This window comes from Protobothrops mucrosquamatus, unplaced genomic scaffold, assembly GCF_001527695.2.
Source record: "Protobothrops mucrosquamatus isolate PMUCROS unplaced genomic scaffold, P.Mucros_1.0 scaffold1287, whole genome shotgun sequence".
NCBI lineage: Eukaryota > Metazoa > Chordata > Lepidosauria > Squamata > Viperidae > Protobothrops > Protobothrops mucrosquamatus.
Genome location: NW_015387491.1, coordinates 285,195 through 305,772, shown reverse-complemented (window position 1 = coordinate 305,772; position 20,578 = coordinate 285,195). Strand labels below are relative to the sequence as shown.

The 20,578-nt window shown below is 37.9% G+C and overlaps 1 protein-coding gene across 1 annotated transcript in view; it reads left to right on the top strand.

Annotated features, from left to right (window-relative positions):
- KIAA0586 (KIAA0586 ortholog) overlaps positions 1–20,578 on the top strand; it is a 70,437-nt gene that overhangs the window by 9,011 nt on the left and 40,848 nt on the right. The window contains exons 8-21 of the mRNA XM_029285103.1: positions 493–672; positions 2,846–2,957; positions 3,243–3,387; positions 4,910–4,951; positions 5,729–5,833; positions 7,340–7,548; positions 8,460–8,532; positions 9,323–9,472; positions 10,532–10,706; positions 13,435–13,623; positions 14,631–14,824; positions 16,865–16,960; positions 18,723–18,806; positions 20,355–20,548. Of these exons, the coding sequence (XP_029140936.1) occupies positions 493–672; positions 2,846–2,957; positions 3,243–3,387; positions 4,910–4,951; positions 5,729–5,833; positions 7,340–7,548; positions 8,460–8,532; positions 9,323–9,472; positions 10,532–10,706; positions 13,435–13,623; positions 14,631–14,824; positions 16,865–16,960; positions 18,723–18,806; positions 20,355–20,548 (1,948 nt within the window). The remainder of the gene's footprint in view (positions 1–492; positions 673–2,845; positions 2,958–3,242; positions 3,388–4,909; positions 4,952–5,728; positions 5,834–7,339; positions 7,549–8,459; positions 8,533–9,322; positions 9,473–10,531; positions 10,707–13,434; positions 13,624–14,630; positions 14,825–16,864; positions 16,961–18,722; positions 18,807–20,354; positions 20,549–20,578) is intronic.

Genomic DNA, 20,578 nt, shown 5'->3' with positions numbered 1-20,578 from the left:
CGGCCGCATTCTGGACCATTTGGAGCCTCCGGGTGCTCCTCAGAGGGAGCCCCATGTAGAGGGCATTACAGTAGTCCAGGCGGGAGGTGACGAGAGCATGAGTGACTGTGCGCAAGGCGTCCCGGTCCAGAAAAGGCCGCAACTGGTGAATCAGGCGAACCTGATAAAACGCCCCCCTGGTCACGGCCGACAAATGGTCCTCTCTTTTCTACTGATTATTAACAGTTTCCAGATTTTGGAAACTTTGGATCACCTTGTTCAGGCTGAATGTGTTCCTTCAATCAGGTGTAGAGCTTTGTCCCTTGCTTACTGTATCTCCAGATTCCTAATTTCACCTTCCAAAGATCTGATACATGTTTTGATTAGTTGAGAGAATCATGACATTTTGATTAGTTGAGAGAATCATGATTAACGCATAATTCTTATGGCTTGAAAATAAGGTATTCTATTTTTGTTACTTATAATGTGTATGTTCATATTCCCATATTCCAGTCTGTTCATGGCAGTTGGAGAGACAGGGTATTCATACACAGAAATCCCCTTTGAAGACGCCAGCACCACGGAGATATGCTCCTATGCCTGTATCTAAAGATGCTCAAATTTCACAGAAAATGGCAAAGAAAGAGCTGTCTTTTGGAGAGAAAGAAAATGTGTCTTGTGGTAAAACTCTAGGTAAGGAAAATGTAGATGTAAAGCCTGTTGCAATGTTTCTTTTTATTTGGTTAATTGTTATTTAGCATGTTAATTATAGAATAATAATGTATTATAATGTCCCTTGGGTGTACTAGCCTTTGAGAGGAAAAACACTATTGCTCCTCTTCAAACCTCCAATTTCTTCTTCTGGATCAGTGGTAGATAACCTTTGGGGCTATATTTGCAATTTTGAGAATAATCTTGTGCTCATTATCATAAAATGTCACATAAGGAACTTTTCTATTTCTAAAACGATGAGGAAGCAGAGGGATTATATGTCCATTCACAATATTCTGATACCATCCCACTTGGTTGGATTCATGGTGGATATTATAATATAAATAAGAATTAAAATAAAATGAAAGAATGCTAAATTAAATTAGCTGCTGACTCTGCAGGTAAATTATCTGCATTCTAATCGCCTGGTCAAATAAAACAACTTTCCCCCATTTTTCTATTACTAGTTTTACCTGGGCAGATGGCACATTCCCATGCTGTAGTGACCTCTCACTTATCATCATGGAACATATCTGGGCCTTAGATACATTGTTTTTTTTAAAAAAATGATGTTAGAAATTAGAAGTATATTAGCTTCTCACTTAATTTTTAAAATGATGACTGGGAATGCATCTTTACTGAATACAATGGATGATGGAGTTGTGCTTCAGCCTGTATTCTTAATACCACTGTATTAATTCCAAGAAACAAAAACTGTTACTTTACTCCCAAACTGACATCTGTTATGTAATTTAATATTCCATAAGGTACTGAAAACTGAAACATTGCTATCACTATTAACAAAACCTCGGTTCTGAGCTTATAAAGAGCAAGTGCTTAGCCTGTAAATTAGGATTCAAAAAAGTTTTGTCTGTCTTTTACAAGAAGTATCTTATAGAATTCCTTGTTCTCTTTTTCTCCAGTTCAGAAAAAGGCGTTACCAAGGTACTTTATGAGCTGTTCCTGGCATATTTATTTGCATGCCAGTTCTCCCCTCTGTTTATCTTTCATTCTTACCTTTTCCTTCTCTTTGTGGCAAATTTGCATAGTCCTCTGGATGTAAGCACTAGAGCTCACAAGTCCAGCAAACCCCTTTTTTTCTTCTAAGACATTTTTACTTAGCCAAAATTTCCTTTTCCAGTTCAGTCTATTCTCTTTGTATCCCAAAATGCTCAATTAACACTGCTGTGTATTGCTTGTTTGCATCTTCATTGCCCTAGGATTTCTTCAACTCTTCCTTCCTTCCTTCCGTCAATCATTATTTAAGTTTCTCAGAACACCCACTTTTACTTCTTACATAATCCTCAAATCTAGACACCCTCATATCCTATGTAAAATTCTCAGATTATTCTTCTGTTTATTGTGTAAATACTGCACATCTTCTAACTGTCTTCTTAACTGTTGCTTCCTTCTCTTTACTATTGCCATTCACCCCTTCTCCTTGTATTAAAAGAAATCTTATAGTGGACCTGCCAAGATAGTTAATTACAATGAAGTTTAACCCTATAAATTACTGTAGCCTCAAGCTTTAGCTTGACCTTTTGAACAAGCATTTTCAACTATTTTCAGTTGTGTCTTTCATCTTTAAATTATCTTAACTTTTAATATGTCAGTGTTAGGAACCTTTTATCCGTGGTATTAAACTGTGCTATTGAAGCTCCTTTGCTAGGCTTACTTATACAATGGGAACCACATGGAGATGTCTTTTCTAGGCTTTCTTCTTTGTAATTGGTTAGAAAATGAATTATGTGCATTCTGTTTAAATCCCATTAATTCATATGCAGTGCATTTTATGCCTTGTTCTATATTTGCACATGGTGATTATTACATAAACTCTTAATTTACAATTTAACATGTGATATTTTTTCAAATTACTGTGTATTGGCTAGAACATTTTTTTCCAGCATTGTATTAAATTATAGCATGCTTTTTACAGAGGCAATACAGTAAAATATGCTGAAGATGATTAAATGCATGCCAAGATATAAATTCTAAAAGTGAAAACGCCTGCCAAGATAAGATTTTAAAACTGGAAATGCTAATTCTCTCAGAATACAATAAATACTTCTTATTGAAAATGCATAGTCTGTGTGTCCTCCACCTCCGAATCTTTTAAATACATTGCAATATATGGTTGTTGTTTTTCCTCCACTAGGTGGAGGGAAATTTCTGGAGCAAATCCTGAAAGCACACGAAACTCCATTAAATCCGAGCACATCCTCAGAGGCAAGCAACCGGACAGTGCCATGGCATTTGGGGAGCGAGCAGTAAGTATTTCTTTAGTTCAGTGTTCCTCATCCTCAGCAGCTTAAGATGTGGAGAAAGAATACATATAGGTATCTGAGTTTATGTACGCCAAATAGGGCAAACTGAATTAATATGCTGTCATCTGTATAGGATGGTATTACAGTATGTAGCCTGGTAATTTTTGAAAGAGCAAAATATCTGGAGGGCAGTTGGTTGGATGTAACTGATTTAGAAAATCTCAGAAGATAAAATATTATTTGTAATCTCAGTGGGCATTAATGATAATTTAAAAATATTATTTTTAGCAGATCCAGCATTCCTCAGACAGCATTCTCTATATTTAAAAGCGCAAGTGAAGATCTTGATTCCATTGGGAAAACTGTGAAAAAAGCAGATGATGTGCTTCATGATCTTGGGCAATTGAAAAAAGAAATGCATAATATCCTGCAGGTAAAAATGCTTGTGTGTTGTGTATTTAAGTAGAGACTGGACAGCCATATGTTTGAAATGGTATAGGGTTTCCTGCCTGAGCAGGGGGTTGGACTAGATGACCTCCAAGGTCCCTTCCAACTGTATTATTATTATTATTATTATTATTATTATTAATAATAATAATAATAATAATAGGAAAAGAATCTTGACATGCATAGATATTTATTGTGACTTAAAATATTGCTTCATAAACATCTTTAAACTTCCTCATAAGCACACAAACTTACACACAAGTGCTATTTAGTAAGAAATCGCTTCGGTCAAGACCTTGAAAAATTTTGATATGTGAAAAAAGGGAACTTCAGCTTTTACAGATATTGATGAACTTCAGCTTTGGTGAGCAAGTTGGTGAGCTTGCTCCCTCATTAGCCATGCTGAAATTATTGGAGGTGTGGTTTAATTTCTAGAGCCAAAGGTTCTCCCTTCTGGTTCAGAGGCAGTTTCCTGAGGGTGATAGTTTGCATTCTGAAGAAAAGAGAAAATCTCTATAATTCATAAAGGGGTGATGTAGACAGCAGGTATCAAGAAAACTGCAGTGACCTGTCCAAATAGTCCAGAATCAGACATGATTGAAGAGAAAAAAAATAGCTAGGACTGCTCTGCATGTTCTTAGAGATTACTATCTGGGTTCGCACATTGTAGTAACCTCATTATAGTTTGCTTGGTTTTAACTTTGTACAATGGACGTAGCCACCATGGATTCCCCCCCTCTTAATTTTGCCTTTATTCAGCTTATATGACTATCCACTAAACAGGTGACTTAGGACAGTGTATACAGTTATAAGCAAAAATACATTAATACATATTGCACCACAGGCAATTCAGGCAACCAGAAACAAAATAGGCTCACAAAACATCCTGATCCAGGCTTGGTAGGAAAACCAGGTCCTTAGAGAGCCTGGGCAGGGCCATCTAGATCTTGGAGGGAAAGCTATTCCACAGGGCAGGCATAGCAACAGAGAAGATCTGTTTCCTGATCCCTCCCAGATAACACTGCTTAAGTAAAGGGACTGGAGTATGCTAACCCTATCAGATCTTATTGGGCCGCCAGAGGTAATTAAAGCAAATGGTTCCAGAAATGGGCAGGTCCTGTGCCATGAAGGGTTTCATGGGTGACATGCACTACCTTAAATAGCACCCTAACGCCTAATGGCAACCAGTGCAGCTTGTGAAATAACAATGTTAACAGTGGGCATAGTGTGCTCATGACTGCATTCTAGGGCACCATAGTATTCTAGACCAGATGTACTGTAGCTTCTGAGTAGTTTTAAAATGTGTTTAGAAATTGAGCATGTTATGTCAGACTTAGCATCCAAAAGGATAAAGAGCAGTTTATAAGTATCCTAAATAAACAGATATAACCCCGCAGTGAAAGAACATTATATAGTTTTCAGAGGAATATAAATTGTGTAAATAATAGTCTTCCACTGTAGTATGTCTGTGTAGAGACCTTTCTATAATGCATTTTTTATACTTACAGGATGCAAAGGACTGGAAATCAGACATGAACAATTTCGTGAAGGTTCTGTTTCAGTTTATTTCTTAAACCATATATCCAATGGGTTTTAATTTGAAGGCACTCATGCTGCCTCAATAAAATGCACTAAAATGAACAATACGATAGTATCATCATGTGCTTGATTTTTTATTCCTGCAATTAAATTATTAGTCATGATGGGTATATGTTATTTCCTATATAAAAAGCATTAGATATGTCTCTCAATTCTACTTCCTGTGAACATAGGAAGGAAAAGTGCTATTGTTCTCATGCTTGCTAATCAAATTTCTTTGATTATCTACTTTGAGTATAAAATGGTGAGCTAGATAGGCCTCTGATTTTATCTAGCAGGGTTTTTGTGTTTTAATTTTTAAAGGATTTAAGAACATGAAACTGTTGAAATTCACTATATTGGTAGGTTATGTTGAAGTTTAAAAACCTGGACTGGATTTCAAATATTTCACTTGTATCTGCCAACTATGAATCGCTTCTTAGATACCTCAGAATTTTGCTCCTTTCAACCAGTGCAAGGCTGGCAGGCCAGAGACACTAGCAAAACAAATATCAACACATCAAACTACTGTTAGTCTAATATCCATCCTATGTACAGTAATTAAGACATAGGTTCTTCTGCTTCAAATTCACCCACATACTACTACTCTGTACCAAAAGAGGACTAATACTCTAGAAGGCTTTGCAGCTGGTTTTGTTTTAGTGTCTCTTTCTGTAGATAGTTTTCATAGTTTTCTTCATTAAAATATCTGTTCAGGGGCATCAATTATCTTTTTCCTTAAACTGCAGACAACCTCATACCCAAAAGAAGCTGGCCAAATGAAGGACCACCTCTCTTCTCATCAACCTGTCCCCTCATCAGAGGTCCTTCTCAAAATGCCCTCACAAACTGAGGTATGACAGGGAGCAACCAGGTAATGGGCTCAATCACAGTTCCTTGTTATGGATCCCTAAGGTTCATCTGATAGCCACACTGCTGTTTGGGGTGGGATGCAGGCATAAGTCCCTGATTTTCCTACATCTTTGAAGATGCTTTACCTTTAAGTTAGATGGTAATGTCTACAGAGATTCTCAATCTCCAGGTCACGGTTGTCCCAAAGGTGCTTTTTCAGCAGGCAACTGGACTTTCTTGTTTTTCTTTGAAGACGTTTCACTTCTCATCCAAGAAGCTTTTTCAGCTCTGGCTGGATGGTAGGGAATGGAATTAGATGGTAATGATTGAGTAATTCTTTCAAAGCCCATGTAACTCAAACAAAAGTTAATTTTCAGGTAGAACATATAGTAATAGACTTCTGATGTTTCTTGTGGGTTAGTGTACTTCTATTCAAATGCTTCAGAAACATTTATATATGTTTTCATGTCCATAGATAATTTGTCATGTAATAAAAATAATATTATTAATTTTATAACTGCTCTATATTCCAGGAGGTTCCTATTAGCAATCTCCTTGAGTGCTTCCCTCAGTTTAGCTCTGTGCTAGTATCAAAAGCAGCTCTTCTTTTTATTTTACTGATAGAAGAGTTGTGCAATATTATGTGGCAATATAGAGAGGGCCATGTTATAGGCAGGATAAGAAGCAACGGATGGAAACTAATCAAGGAGAGAAGCAACCTAGAACTAAGGAGAAACTTCCTGACAGTCGGAACAATTAACCAGTGGAACAACCTGCCTCCAGAAGCGGTGAATGCTCCAACACTGGAAGTTTTTAAGAAGAGACTGGGCAGCCATTTGTCCGAAATGGTATAGGGTTTCCTGCCTGAGCAGGGGGTTGGACTAGATGACCTCCAAGGTCCCTTCCAACTTTATTATTATTAGTATTACCTCTGACTGTGAATGTCCTCTACTCACAGAGCAGGCTAGAATCAATCATTAGTTTAGTTTTAAATACAAAAAAAATACTTTGCACAAGGCAAGGCACTTAGCTTAGCCTTCTAGATTTTTATTGCATTTTGCTGTTTCCACTAACTTTATTACACCTCAAGATCAAGTAATATATTGCAAGTTGTAAACATTAAAACAAAGAATTAAAATAATATTCAGTTCTTTTCAAATTGCGTATAATTTAATGGTTACTATTCTTTCTTTTGCTTTTTTCATATTTTCCCCAAAAGTAAGCCCTTCTTCAATAATTAAAAATTGAACTTCTTGCATAAAAAGAGAAGTCAGTATTGAACAAGTTCTCTGTGCTTGCAGAATGGATTTTTGCCTCCTCGTGTGCTTCTTTTTTCAGATATGCCACAAAATCTGCCAATTCTTCGGAGCAAATTCTAAAAGCATAGAAGAAACTGTGCGTGCAGCTGATTTACCATCTTAATTTGTAGGAACCGTTTATAGATGAAATTCAATATATCTTAGGTTGTTAGCTTTTAGTGTCATTTTTAAAATTTCTTTGGATTTCAGCAAAAAGACCTTTTTGAACTTCACCAACTTTCCAAGTCATCCATTCTTCAGTCAAGCAAGGCATCCAAATCTATCCTGAGAGACGCTGAAAAGATCCTAAGAACAGTCCGCAAGAATAAAAGGCTTCTTGAAGAAAACCTGGAAGCCATTATTCGTGCCAAGGATGCTGATGCTTTGCATGCCTTCATAGATGAGTTGACAGCAGATAGGTAGAGAGTTCTGTATTTTGAGTTTGCATTTTCTTTGTTCTAGCAATATCATTTCCCTCTTCAGAATTACAACCATTTAAAACGGACTAATATGAATTTTGTTTCTATCCTTTGTAAGGGAGGGCCAAAATAGTGGACAAATATAAAATCACACATCACCTGTATAGTAAAATTAACCCCCAAAAAACCCTCACTCATACCATTAACATGAATTAAAAGAGCTTCTCAACCAACTCTTAAAATCTATGTCTAGGAAAATATTTAGAAACATTTTGATCTAAAGATGAAAAGCGTAGAGCCTTGGCATCCCTGACTTTCTGAAGATAGGTTTGTCACATAAAGATAAGTTTGTCACATTTCCAATTATAGATCAGTGGGATTAAAAGCTCCTGAGATCCAAGAAGGTATGATATCCATCCAAGATTGTTTTTAACTATGTTAAAATGAATGGAAGGGAGATAAGTGAGAGTCCTGAAAATAGAAGCAGGCAATTGTTTTCTATATTTTGGATGGTCAGGGATTACAGTAAATATGAGCATGATATGATACAAGTAATAAGATGGGATCCTTATATTGGGTGGTTGTAGTTGTTTTATTTATCTCTGACAACTTGTAAGAAATCTTAAATTTGTTTATCAGCAGATTGCAGAGAAATTTCAGGACCAAGATTTTATTGATGAGGGGGCAGGTAGGAGAACTAAAAAAAAAAAAAGTTCAGGGCCTCATGGTGACCACTCTTGTCCGTCTGTATAGTTTAAGTGTACACACACACACACACAAACACAAATGGGCAGCATTTCTAGCTCTCTCTGTCTTTCCACTGTATGAGCTTCAAACTCTTTTTTAAAGCAAAGTTTTTCATTTTTGACGATATGATCCTCTAATTTTCTACTGCTGTTCCTCTCTTCTAGAGATGTCCTAGAGGAAATACGGATCAGGAAAACTGTAGACGATTGGATTAAGACAATCAGCATGGAAATTCAGGTGTGGCAGCAGAGTGGTTTGTGGCAAAATACAACTCTGCCAAATGATTCTCTAATTCTTTCCCAGAGAAAGACATTTCACATCCCAATATTGAATTTCTTTGGAATTTCTGCAAATGGTAACAGACATGGCTATCTCTAGTTTTTTAATTCAAGGCGCTATAACTTCAAAGTTCTTACCACTTGATTGTGCAAAGTTTATTGTAGAACTGTCCGTTATCTGTGAATATAGGGCTCCTCCAAATGTAGCAAGTTATACAAATTGTGGAAAATAACTTCTCCATTTCCCTTTCTTTGGATCGATTTTGAGTGCTTTAATATATAGTTGAAGGAAATACCTACTTTTGGAGAAAGGCAAGGATTGATTAGCAATCTTGGGGGTTCACTAAATCATTAGACAACTGTCCAGATTGTTCTTTTCTTTTAAAATAGCAACATTTTGCATAGTAGCAGAAGTTAGCAAAGTTCTAGAAGTGCTGCTTATTTGCATAGCCTTTATGACAATTTAGACTGCAGAAAATTGGAAGAATGATAGGACAGAAGCAAATAAAAGGAATGTATTTCCTTTTTGAGACTTCAACATTTTTTTAAAAAAAATCTGTACAAATTTATTTTATGTCATTGCTGATATTAGGCACGAGCCCTTAAATCTTGTATATTGCATCATAATACCAATTGCCTTCCCTCCTATTGATACTGTCAGCACTAATGCTCACACATTAAAACTCCATCAACCTTTATGTTAATCTAAAAGCTATCATTTTATTTCTGCTTTTCTGCTTTGTTTTTAGGATGAAATGGCAAGGAAGGACTACCTCAAAGCACAACAGGCCACCAGGACAGCCAGCAGAGAAACATATGCAAAATCTCATTATGGTCAAAGAATCCCCCCAAAAAGACTTTTGCCTACAGCAAAGCTGTCTCCAAAACTGCCAGACAAAGTGAGAATGCATTATGTGGGAGCTGTTAGGGGCTAAATCTAGTTCAGGCTGGAATCAGCAGAGGCCCTCTGATCAGGAACTGCATGAAGAGGAGGAATTTGTCCCTTGCTTATTTAGTACAGGTAGTCCTTGGGTTACGACAGCAATTGGGACTGTCCCTAAGCAATGTGGTTGTAAAACATGATGTCATGCGACAACATCTCTTGGCAACAGCAATCCCACAATGCTGGTTACCATCATAATTGTTAAGTGGAATGATCAGTCTATTTTAACAGAGAGAGACAGAATTACAAAAAAATTTTTCCAGAAAAACACATTTTTTTAAAAGATCACATGAGATCAGTGAGGCGAGATCTCATGCTACTGATCTCATGTGATTTCATGGTACTTAGGCCTCTGTTCTCTGAAACAGAATGGAAAGGAAGCTGGGGGACGCTTCCATGTGCCTCTGGAGGCTGGATTAGGATATTGGAGACCTTTCCCAGGCTGCTGCTGCCCGGATCTCAGGCCAGGGGACACTGCTGTGTGCCTCTGGGGGCTGGATCAGGGGGTTGGAGGGCCTCCAATGCCCCGATTCAGCCTCTGGAGGCACGTGGAAGCATCCCCCGGCCTGAGATCCGGGCGGCAGCAGGAACTGTGGCAGAGAGGCGACGGATCTTTTGAAGGTGAGTCTGGCACGGCAGGAAGGGAGGGGGAATCATGAGGTATCAGTGGATTGGGGAGGCCTTGGGGGCCTGCTCCATCACTAGGCCCTACATGGCCTTTTCCCCCCCCCGAGATACCTCGTGTTCATTTAATGAGCCATGTGGTCTTAACGAGCAAGGGAGTGATCTCGTTCGAGGTACGAGATTCACTCCCATGAGTTTTCGAGTTACGAGAGGACTGGGCAGGCTCCATTACACTTGTAACTCGAGGACTACCTGTACACGTACTGTAATAAATAAATTTGGCCTTCTATCTCCTAACTCTAGATTTAGGTGGTTGAAATATAAATGATTCTTATTTAACCATCTACCTATCTGAAGTCCAATTTCAGAATGATTTTTCTTTTATAAGCAGGGTTCTCTGAAAACAAGGTTGGAAGCACAAAACGAAGAGTATCTTTCTCAGGTTTATGGCAGGCCACCGTACCAAGGTCATAGAAGTACACTGAAGAAATCTCCATATCTGCGCTTCAATTCTCCACCTCCCAAATCAAAACCTCCACGACCAAAAGTAATAGAAAGTGTTAAAGGCAGGTAGTGTTTTATTTTTTTTCCCTTAAGAACATTTCAAACAGCTTGTCTTTCTATTCTAGGATATGCTTTATTCCACCTTGATTTTGTGGAAATTCTGTAGAGCAGGGGTGTCAAACTGCTGGCCCGCGGGCCGGTTTCATCATACCGGAGCCACGCCCACCCCATTGCCGGCAATGGCGAAAAAGCTCCGATATGTCGTGCGACATCACGTGACGTCGCGAGTTTGACATGCCTGCTGTAGAGTAATATAGCTATTTCTAATAAATAACATATTCATGGCATTAATTATCTTTACCACCATACATGCATTAAAAATGGACGCTAATGTAAAGAATTAGGAAAATCTCTTCATTGTTATAGAAATGACTAGTTATACTACTACTCTGTTTCCCCGAAAATAAGACCAGGTCTTATTTTTTTTGCCTCCAAAAGAGGCACCGGGTCTTATTTTCAGGGGGTGTCTTTTCCACGCACCGACAGCACCGACAGCACCGCCCAGCCAGTCAACTTCTGTGGCCGAAGGAGCAGCTTCATTCTGCAACTCAGAACGGAGCTCCGGCCTGCATTTCGCAGTCAGGCTTTCCGGAAGGCTTCTGCAGCCGATAACAGAGCAATGGATTCAATCCATAGCTTGGTTCTTGGCTACAGTGGCCTTCCGGAAAGGCTTAACTGCGAAATGCCTGGGGACACCGCAGAAGAAGTGGGCCGGCAAGGAGAGGCCTGGCTGCAAGGTAAGTAGGTGTGGGGTGCGTGGGGCAGCTCCACCCACCATCCCTCCCTAGCTTGATTTTTAGGTATGTGCCTTGCCCCAAAACTAGGGCTTATTTTTGGGTTAAGGTTTATATTAGGCCCACCCCCAAAATCAAACTAGGGCTTATTTTCAGGGTAGGTCTTACTTTCGGGAAAACATGGTATGTAAAAATAAAAATTTGAGGTGTAATGCTATTATCTTATTCTACTGCACCAAAGGGAGTCGGAAGTCAACGACTTTTCTTTTTTCCCTTTTCTCAACACTTTTCCCTTCCCTTCTCCCTCCCTTATTTTCCTATTTTCTTTTGTATTTTTGTATTTTATATTATAAACTGATAAAAAAGTTAATTAAGAATTAGGAAACTCTCTTGAGCCAGCCGTCCTCCTGTCTCTTCCGAAGAAGGGCAGTCTTTGATTTCTGTAAAATGGAGGATTTCCTGCCAGAGTAGGTCATAGGAGAGGGTTAGTCCCTCTACCATCAGTGTTTCTCAACCTTGACAATTTTAAGGCATGTGGACTTCAACTCCCAGAATTCCACAGCCAGCATTGCTGGCTGTGGAATTCTGGGAGTTGAAGTCCACATGCCTTAAAATTGTCAAGGTTGAGAAACACGGCTCTACCATCCTCCTTCCTGCAGAGATAACTGAGCGAATCAAATTCTAACAGCGTTGTCATTCCACGCTAAGAATGTTTGGGATGCATATGCAGAACCAGCTGCCATGGAACGAACTACCCCCAGAGATCCGGGTGATCCCGGATCTCCCCTCCTTCCGCCGCGCCCTAAAGACATGGCTCTTCCAACAAGCGGGATTGGCCTAGGGAATTTTAGTGGGGGTTTTAAGAGAAATTTTAATCATATAGGCCATAGCAAATATTTCTTTTTAATTCGGTTTTAAATTAGGTATTTATTGTAGCATTGGTTTTATAAGGCTGTCAGCCGCCCTGAGTCCGGTAAGGAGAAGGGCGGGATATAAATCGAATAAATAAATAAATAAATAAATGCCTTGCTTGCCTTATGCAAAGGGGCAGGGTTCACAGCTCTGCCTCTTGGACTTCTAAGGAATGTAAGACACTGCTTGTGTCACCAGAAGAGGCTCTACCCGGGGTTTTTGTTTTGTTTATTTGGAGAAATTAAAAGGTGGAAACGGAAATGAGACCCCTCTGGTAGTCAGATATTTCCATTCCCACATTTAAAATCCCTCCATAACATGAGCCAAAATTCTGTAGCTAATTTTTAGTATCAAAATTGCTGAATTTCAGTGACACAATTTGGGGTTCTTTGGGGGAGGAGGTAAGATACCTCTGAGGAGTCTCCCATTTCTATCACTACCTTTCATTTTTGAAAGGAAGAAGGCAGAGCGGGGCAGGCAGAGATCACCCTACTGAAACTTGACCACGTGAGCCAAATTTATCAGCAAGATCTCAGGGGCTGAGAAACTGCAGGTGGGGGCTAGGAGAGGGTTGCAGATTGCTACAAGAGACCCATATCTGCTTGAACACCAGCCAAACCTATTCGAAAAGCTTTTGTGTGTTTAAAAAAATATTTTTGGTTCATTTATCATACTAAACTATAATATGGTTTATTTGTCTAACTTTGTATGTTGTTTGAACACAGCATTAGGCTTTATAAACTACAGTGGTACCGTGGTACTCAACTGCTTTGAAACTCATCAAATTTGGTACTTAGTGCATTTTGACGTGGAAATTTTGTCCAGGTACTCATTGGTACTTGTCGTTGTTGGCTGTTTTGTAACCCACTATATTATTATGGGAAAAATTTGTTTGGTACTCATCATTTTTGGTACCCATCACACCTGCCAGAACCAATTAACGATGAGTACTGAGGTACCACTGTAGTTTATAGTGTAGAATGCTTTGTTAATAGCACAGTTGTGATTTCTTAAACAAACCATGGCTTACTTTAGAATTGTTTTTGCATAGTGTGTGAGTACATAATTAATCTAATTTCACCAGGTACAAAAGTAAAATCTATCAGGACACAGACCAGCCCCCATCTGGACAATAAAGTTATCAGTCCTAAGAAGGCAGAATCAGTGTCTGCTTTTCACCAGGAGCTGCAGTATCTTTTCAGCCCAACAAAAGAGATTCGTGAAACATCTGGTCCTCTTGAAGGTCATCTCATTCCAATGGCAATCCCATTAGGTATGAATGAAAAAGTGTCCTAAGTTACCCAAGCAACCCTTGTTTAACAAAAAGCCGGTCAGGTAACTGGAGATTCAGTGTTGTTTTTCTTCCGATTATCTTTAATGCCAAGATAAGTCTTAATTTGATACATCTCAGAGTCACTCTATGAGGGATTTGGACAGTCTCCAGACTAGGTAGGTAGGTAGGTAGGTAGGTAGGTAGGTAGGTAGGTAGGTAGATAGATAGATAGATAGATAGATAGATAGATAGATAGATAGATAGATAGATAGATAGATAGATAGATAGATAGATAGATAGATAGATAGATAGATAGATAGATAGATAGATAGATAGAATAGGTCTGTTCTTAAAGCTTGAGGTTCCCACAAATGAGGAAAAAACTCATGACTCCCGATTTGAAACATTATGAAATAGAATTGTGTACTTAATCTCCAGATATCTGTCTCCTGATACCTCAGATTTGATTAGCCTGGTAAGTTAAAAGAAGCTGAGGGACTGAAGTTTGAAGAATTTGAGCCATCCTTTTACTGAAATGATTGGCCTGCCTTAAAATATATGCATGGGTTAGTAGATCTCTCTAGGGCAGCATCCAGTTTGCAGCATTGGCTGATGAGATATCTCTCAGAGAAGGTGATAAGCAGATCATGAAGGAAAAAGCCCTCTTCCGTGGTACTCTCTGAATGTTACTTAATTTACCCCTCGTATGTTTAGCCATTGATAAAGCAAGATAATTGAATAGATAAGCTCCAAGGTATTTTCTGCTTTTTGACCATAAATTCTGATTTATGACTTTTCCTCCATGAACAAGAGAATATACTTTACTTTTGTATACCGAGTTGCAATTTTTCAATCTGTTTTGAATTTCCCATATTTTTTTTCTTTAGATATCTTTTTATCAGATTCATCATTTTTTTTTTTATTTTAGCTTTGCCTATAGTTTTGTACCTGGTTAGAATCCATTCAAGGTAATTTTCATTGCTTTCTTTTGTTTTGAACTTTCATAGGGCAAAAACAGATCAATCTCATCTCACCTCAGCCTTCAGAAATAAATATAGGTGAATTCCATCCTGTTACTGTGACAACTTCTGTTCTTCCCCCTTCCTCTCCCCCACCACCAAAGTCAAAGGTGAACAAGCCCAATGTCACAATAATAGAAGTGAAGTCAGAGAAAAAGGATCCTCCCAAGCTAACTATGCAGGTATGGAATAAAGAATAAGAAATATTTAGTGGCTTAATAGTCCCTTTGAAAAAAAGCATCTTCCTCTGTTTCTACCCCTCTCTGGTAGAAGAGCACAGTGCCCAATTTTGCATTTGGAGACCACAGAAAGAGCACACTATGAATATCAATTTCTGAAAGGGATATTGTAAGGGGGAGGGTAGGTGGGAACATTCATAAAATCAAATTAAGCTGACTTAGCTGAGATATTCTTAGTCTCTTCTGTTATTATTTAACCAGTTGTGTTTTCTAATACACATAATAGTCTTCTGAAGTCACACTTTAGAGTTACTGGAAGTCTGTTAATAGACTGATAATTTATCAAGATAATTAGTAATTTTTAGTGCTGGAATTGGCATGAGGGCAGATTCTTGCCTCTAAGAACAGGAATACCACAACTGCATTTGTTTAAATTTAAATTGATTGGTTTTTTTTTTTAAGAAAAATCCTTTATAAATAAATGTCCCTTCGGTTACTTAGATGGGATGATTCCCTTTTTTTTGTGGAGCAAATATTGCATCAAGAGCTCATCCTTGAGAGATGTCATCATCCTTTTTCATTCAGTTTTTGTTTCTGGAGAATATAGAACAAACCAACCATTTTTAATCTCCTCAGAGTTTCCTTTCTGCCACCTTTGCCACCGCCACGGGAGGGCGGTGTGTTTTTATTCTTGCAAACCACATAGAACCCTTGGATGATGATGAGAGGGAGCAGTGTTAACTTGGCAGTTGGACATCTGGCATGCTGGTTGAGAAATTCTGGGAATGAAGTCCACATATTTTACAATTGCTAAATTTGGAAAATATTGACTTAGAACGGGGGTAGGCAACCTTGGCTCTTTTATGACTCGTGGACTTCAACTCCCAGAATTCCTGAGCCAGCTGTGCACAGCTGGCTCAGGAATTCTGGGAGTTGAAGTCCACGAGTCATAAAAGAGCCAAGGTTGCCTACCCCTGACTTAGAAGTTGTGATTTGGATACAGTTTCCTCTTCTAAGGAAACATAAAGCTTATACTGGGTGGTTTTTGCTAGTTTTCATTGTTAACCATTTTGAGAGTCCTTCAGTTTTAAAAAAAAGGTTTTAAAAACGTTAAACATTAAAAAAGATATTCAAATTTATTAAGAAGAGATCTTATTAAGCAATGTTTTTGTGGCGTGTAATATGTTATTTTGCCCTCATATTATTTGCCTGTTATGATAACAATGTCAGCTTGATGGATGTCCATCCCATTTTCAGCATCCCAGAACAATTGTACTCTTTGCTTTTTACAAGTAGCTTATTAAAATTAATTAATACTTAGTCTTATTGATAGTGGCTGCACAGTTTTCCTTTTCAGCAGAGAAAACTGCAGCTTGAAGTTTCTTCTCTGAAATAAAAATAGCTGTCGGTTGGTGTTGAAAGACCTCTCCCATTTGGCTATTTTCTTTATTCTGGGTATGGTCTGCCTTGAAGAAGGTATTAATGATACTGGAATCTCTACTTTCTGTCTAAAGTACAGGTAGTCCTCGACTTACAACAGTTTACTTAATGACCATTCAAAGGTATAACAGCACTGGAAAAAGTGATTTTTGACAGTTTTTCACCATTACAGCCTTTGCAGCATCCCCATGATTATGTGATCAAAATTCAGATGCCTGGCAACTTGTTAATAATTATGATTGTTTTAGCATCTTAGGGTCATGTGATCACCTTTTGCAACCTTCTGACAAGCAAGTCAATGGGGAGGCCAGATTCACTTAACAACCAGGTTACTAAGTTAACAACTGCAGTGATTCACTTAACAACTGTGGCAAGAAAGGTTGTAAAATGGGGCAAAGCTCACTTAACAAATTCTCATTTAACAACAGAAATGTTGGTCATAAGTTGAGGACTGTCTGTATTAATAAATTACCAGCTATTTGTAATTTTTGTATCCATTGCCACAGGCTGTGCGTGTGGCCTAGAATGATACAAGGCGTGATTGAGATGTGGCTTGTATCCACTTCAGAAATGAAAATCTCAATTTGTGATATTTCTTTGCAGACACTACCTAATATTGATATTGATAGCATCTCAAGTGACACTACAAATGAAAACCAGGTGTCTTTACTACCTGGTCCTACAAAGGCACCAATACAGGTATTTGTTGGTTTCTAATAAGGTATCTTGATTTCCAGTAAGCAAACTTTGTCTAATATTGCAAAAGGGTCGCTGCTGAAGAGAGAATTTAACATTTATTTAATATGCTTCACCTCAATAGTAGTAACTGTGAGAGGGACCTCGGAGTCCTAGTGGACAATCACTTAAATATGAGCCAGCAGTGTGCTTCAGCTGCCAAAAAGGCCAACACAGTGCTAGGCTGCATTAACAGAGGGATAGAATCAAGATCACGTGAAGTATTAATACCACTTTACAATGCCTTGGTAAGGCCACACTTGGAATACTGCATCCAGTTTTGGTCACCACAATGTAAAAAAGATGTTGAGACTCTAGAAAGAGTACAGAGAAGAGCAACAAAGATGATCATGGGACTGGAGGCTAAAACATATAAGGAACAGTTGCTGAAATTGGGTATGTTTAGTTTAACGAAGAGAAGGACGAGGGGGGACATGATAGCAGTGTTCCAATATCTCTGAGGCTGCCACAAAGAAGAGGGAGTCAAGCTATTTTCCAAAGCGCCTGAGGGTAGGACAAGAAGCAACGGATGGAAACTAATCAAGGAGAGAAGCAACCTAGAACTAAGGAGAAACTTCCTGATAGAACAATTAACCAGTGGAACAACCTGCCTCCAGAAGCAGTGAACGCTCCAACACTGGAAGTTTTTAAGAAGAGACTGGACAGCCATTTGTCTGAAATGGTATAGTGTTACCTGCCTAAGCAGGGGGTTGGACTTGATGACCTCCAAGGTCCCTTCCAACTTTATTATTACTATTATTATTATTATTATTATTATTACTATTACTATTATTACTATTACTACTACTACTACTATTATTACTATTACTATTACTACTACTACTACTACTACTACTACTACTATTATTATTATTATTATTATTATTATTATTATTATTATTATTAATTTCGTATAAGAAAAGCCTTGGTATGGCCTAGTTTGAAAGACCCAGGTGATTACAGATTGATGTTGAGTATTTAATAAAAACAGCCATATGAGGAGCTATCCTGAATACAATTACATAATTGTAAACTAAGTAAACTTTTCTTTTAGACCGAAATGTTTTCAATAATAAATGTTACTCTCACATTCTCCAGAATTGATCTGCAATTCTAATTGTTGCTTCTGGGGAACAAATAACTAAAAAAAAAAAAAAACCTCTCGCCATGTGATAAACACATTTAAGATAAAAGCCATGTGAAAAACACTCTTTATTATATTCAGGAAAAATATGCATTCATTACAGAAAATATGCATTTACTTATTGAAACATTTTTCTTGTTTTTATTTTCATGCAGGACTTCTTTCTACTGTCATTCTTTATTTTCATTTCTTTCATTTTTTTCTATACACATTCATCACCTTATTAAAAATGCTCTGCCTTATATTAGAGAATTTCTGTTCATCCTATAATCCTTCACTCTCAGCTCTTCAGCATAAATAATGTTCAATTATGCATTTACATTTATTTCTTTTCCATGTGTATTCATGAATAATGCTTAAATCTTTATTAAAACAAACAAAACTTTTTCTAAGCAACCAGTTAGTATTCTCATTGGTCTTCATGTGGCCAAGTCACTTTGTTTGTACGGTGTCATCCTGTTCCCATCCATACATTCATGTCACATACCTGATTTTCCCCCCTAATACCACAATCTTTCATTTTCTACTACTGTACTTTTGTAGCTAAATTTGAGAGATATCTTAAATCTGTCTTTTATGTAGCCCACTTCAGAAGACAGCCTTCTTCAGGATGAAGAGCTGAAACTTCCAGGTGCTAACTTTATTGATGCTACTGATATTGGTCAGGTCAGTTTTATGATGCTCTATGTTGCAATATAGAAAAGTAGCTTAATCTTTTTAAACATTGCTGTTCTTACCCATTGCAGCTTGTTGGCTTTCATTTATAATAGGCTATTAAATGCATGATAGCCTATTATAATAGAAACAAATCAAATTGTGTGCTTCTGTTGTGTTTATGCTTAAAATGACAGGATCATCATTGATTGGTGCTGACAGTCTGGTAATGGAGGCAGATGGGGGTTTTCTGTCTAATTTCTTCATCATCATCATGCTACCTTAAATTCCTATAGAAAAAGCAAGTTATGAGTTAAATGTGTAATATTTCCCTATTTTTATAGGAAGCAATAACTTCCTCCTAGTGAAAATCCTTTTTTACTTAAATGCCTTTACTCAGGCGTTTAGTATCAGCTTAATGCAAAAAAGCAGCTTATGAAATAACATTAAAAGAGACAAAGACATCAATTTATAAGATGTGAAAGAAATTTCTGCCTTCTTCCCCATATCTTTGGGAATTATAAACCTTTCAAAATCATTCTAGCTTGGGCACCTTTGGCTTGTATTTCCATAAATGACAAGCTGGGTAATACACAAGAGTTAGTTTTAATCTGAAAGTCTACTTACTGATATTTGAAAATGTAAAAATACTTAAGGCATTAAGAAACATTTTCCTAACAGGTTTTTCAAAGAACAAGCATGCAAGTGTCCATGAAGTGTTTAGCAGCCTATTCACTTCATGTTAAAAAGAATATATGAGTGAAGAATAATATTATCTACTCCTCATTGCTTAATGCATTCCTTGTAATGCACCTTAATGCTGGTTTTGTTCTTTCACTGGTCTTAACTTTATTTGTTCCCATTGCTATTTGTTTGTTTTGTAGTCTAATTTGTATGCTACCTTCTGTGATGACGCATGCAACTTCACTTATAGGTAATTGGGGTGCCATCACATCAGTAAAGTATGGTATCACTAAAACAAACAAGTAATCACACAACTTTTTAGTTTTTAAGCTTTTGACCTCTCAATATGAATATTAACTTGAAACTCTTATCTCGATTGCTGTAATGCCTCCATCTGCCCAGATCAAACTCTAGTACTGGTCATCCAGGATGTGACCCTAGAGCAGGGGTAGGCAACCTTGGCTCTTTTATGACTCGTGGACTTCAACTCCCAGAATTCCTGAGCCCTGCCCTAGAGTATCTAAAATCTGAATAAGCTCTGCTGCTTTTTTTCATTCTGCATTTTTTGTATTCACTCTATTGTTAGGAGCCATGGTGGTGCAGTGGTTAGAATGTGGTATTGCAGGCTAACTCTGCCCACAACCAGGAGTTCGATCCTGACCGCCTCAAGTGTGACTCAGCCTTCCATTCTTCTGAGGTCTGTAAAATGAGGACCCAGATTGTTGGGGGCAATATCCTGACATTGTAAACTGCTCAGAGAGTGCTGTAAAGCCTAAGACTGCTATTGCTATTAATGTGGTAAATAGATGTACTGAATTCAAAAGCAATTATTACTGTGAATGTATGTTAAATGTTGTTCGGCTGTGTTGCCATCAGGAAGAAGGAGATGATGATAGGATGTCACAATTCTCTGAACCATTCCTACACTTCAGCAGACAAGGAGACATCGGCTCTGCAAAATATAACGGGCCTCCATTTCCGCCAGTGGCTCCAGCACCCCAGGTTTCAGCCGATATTCTTGATGAGATAATAGGAAAACGAGAGACCTTGGAAAACAAATTGGTTAGTTGGTGAGTTCTCAATGACCATGAAATGGTGAT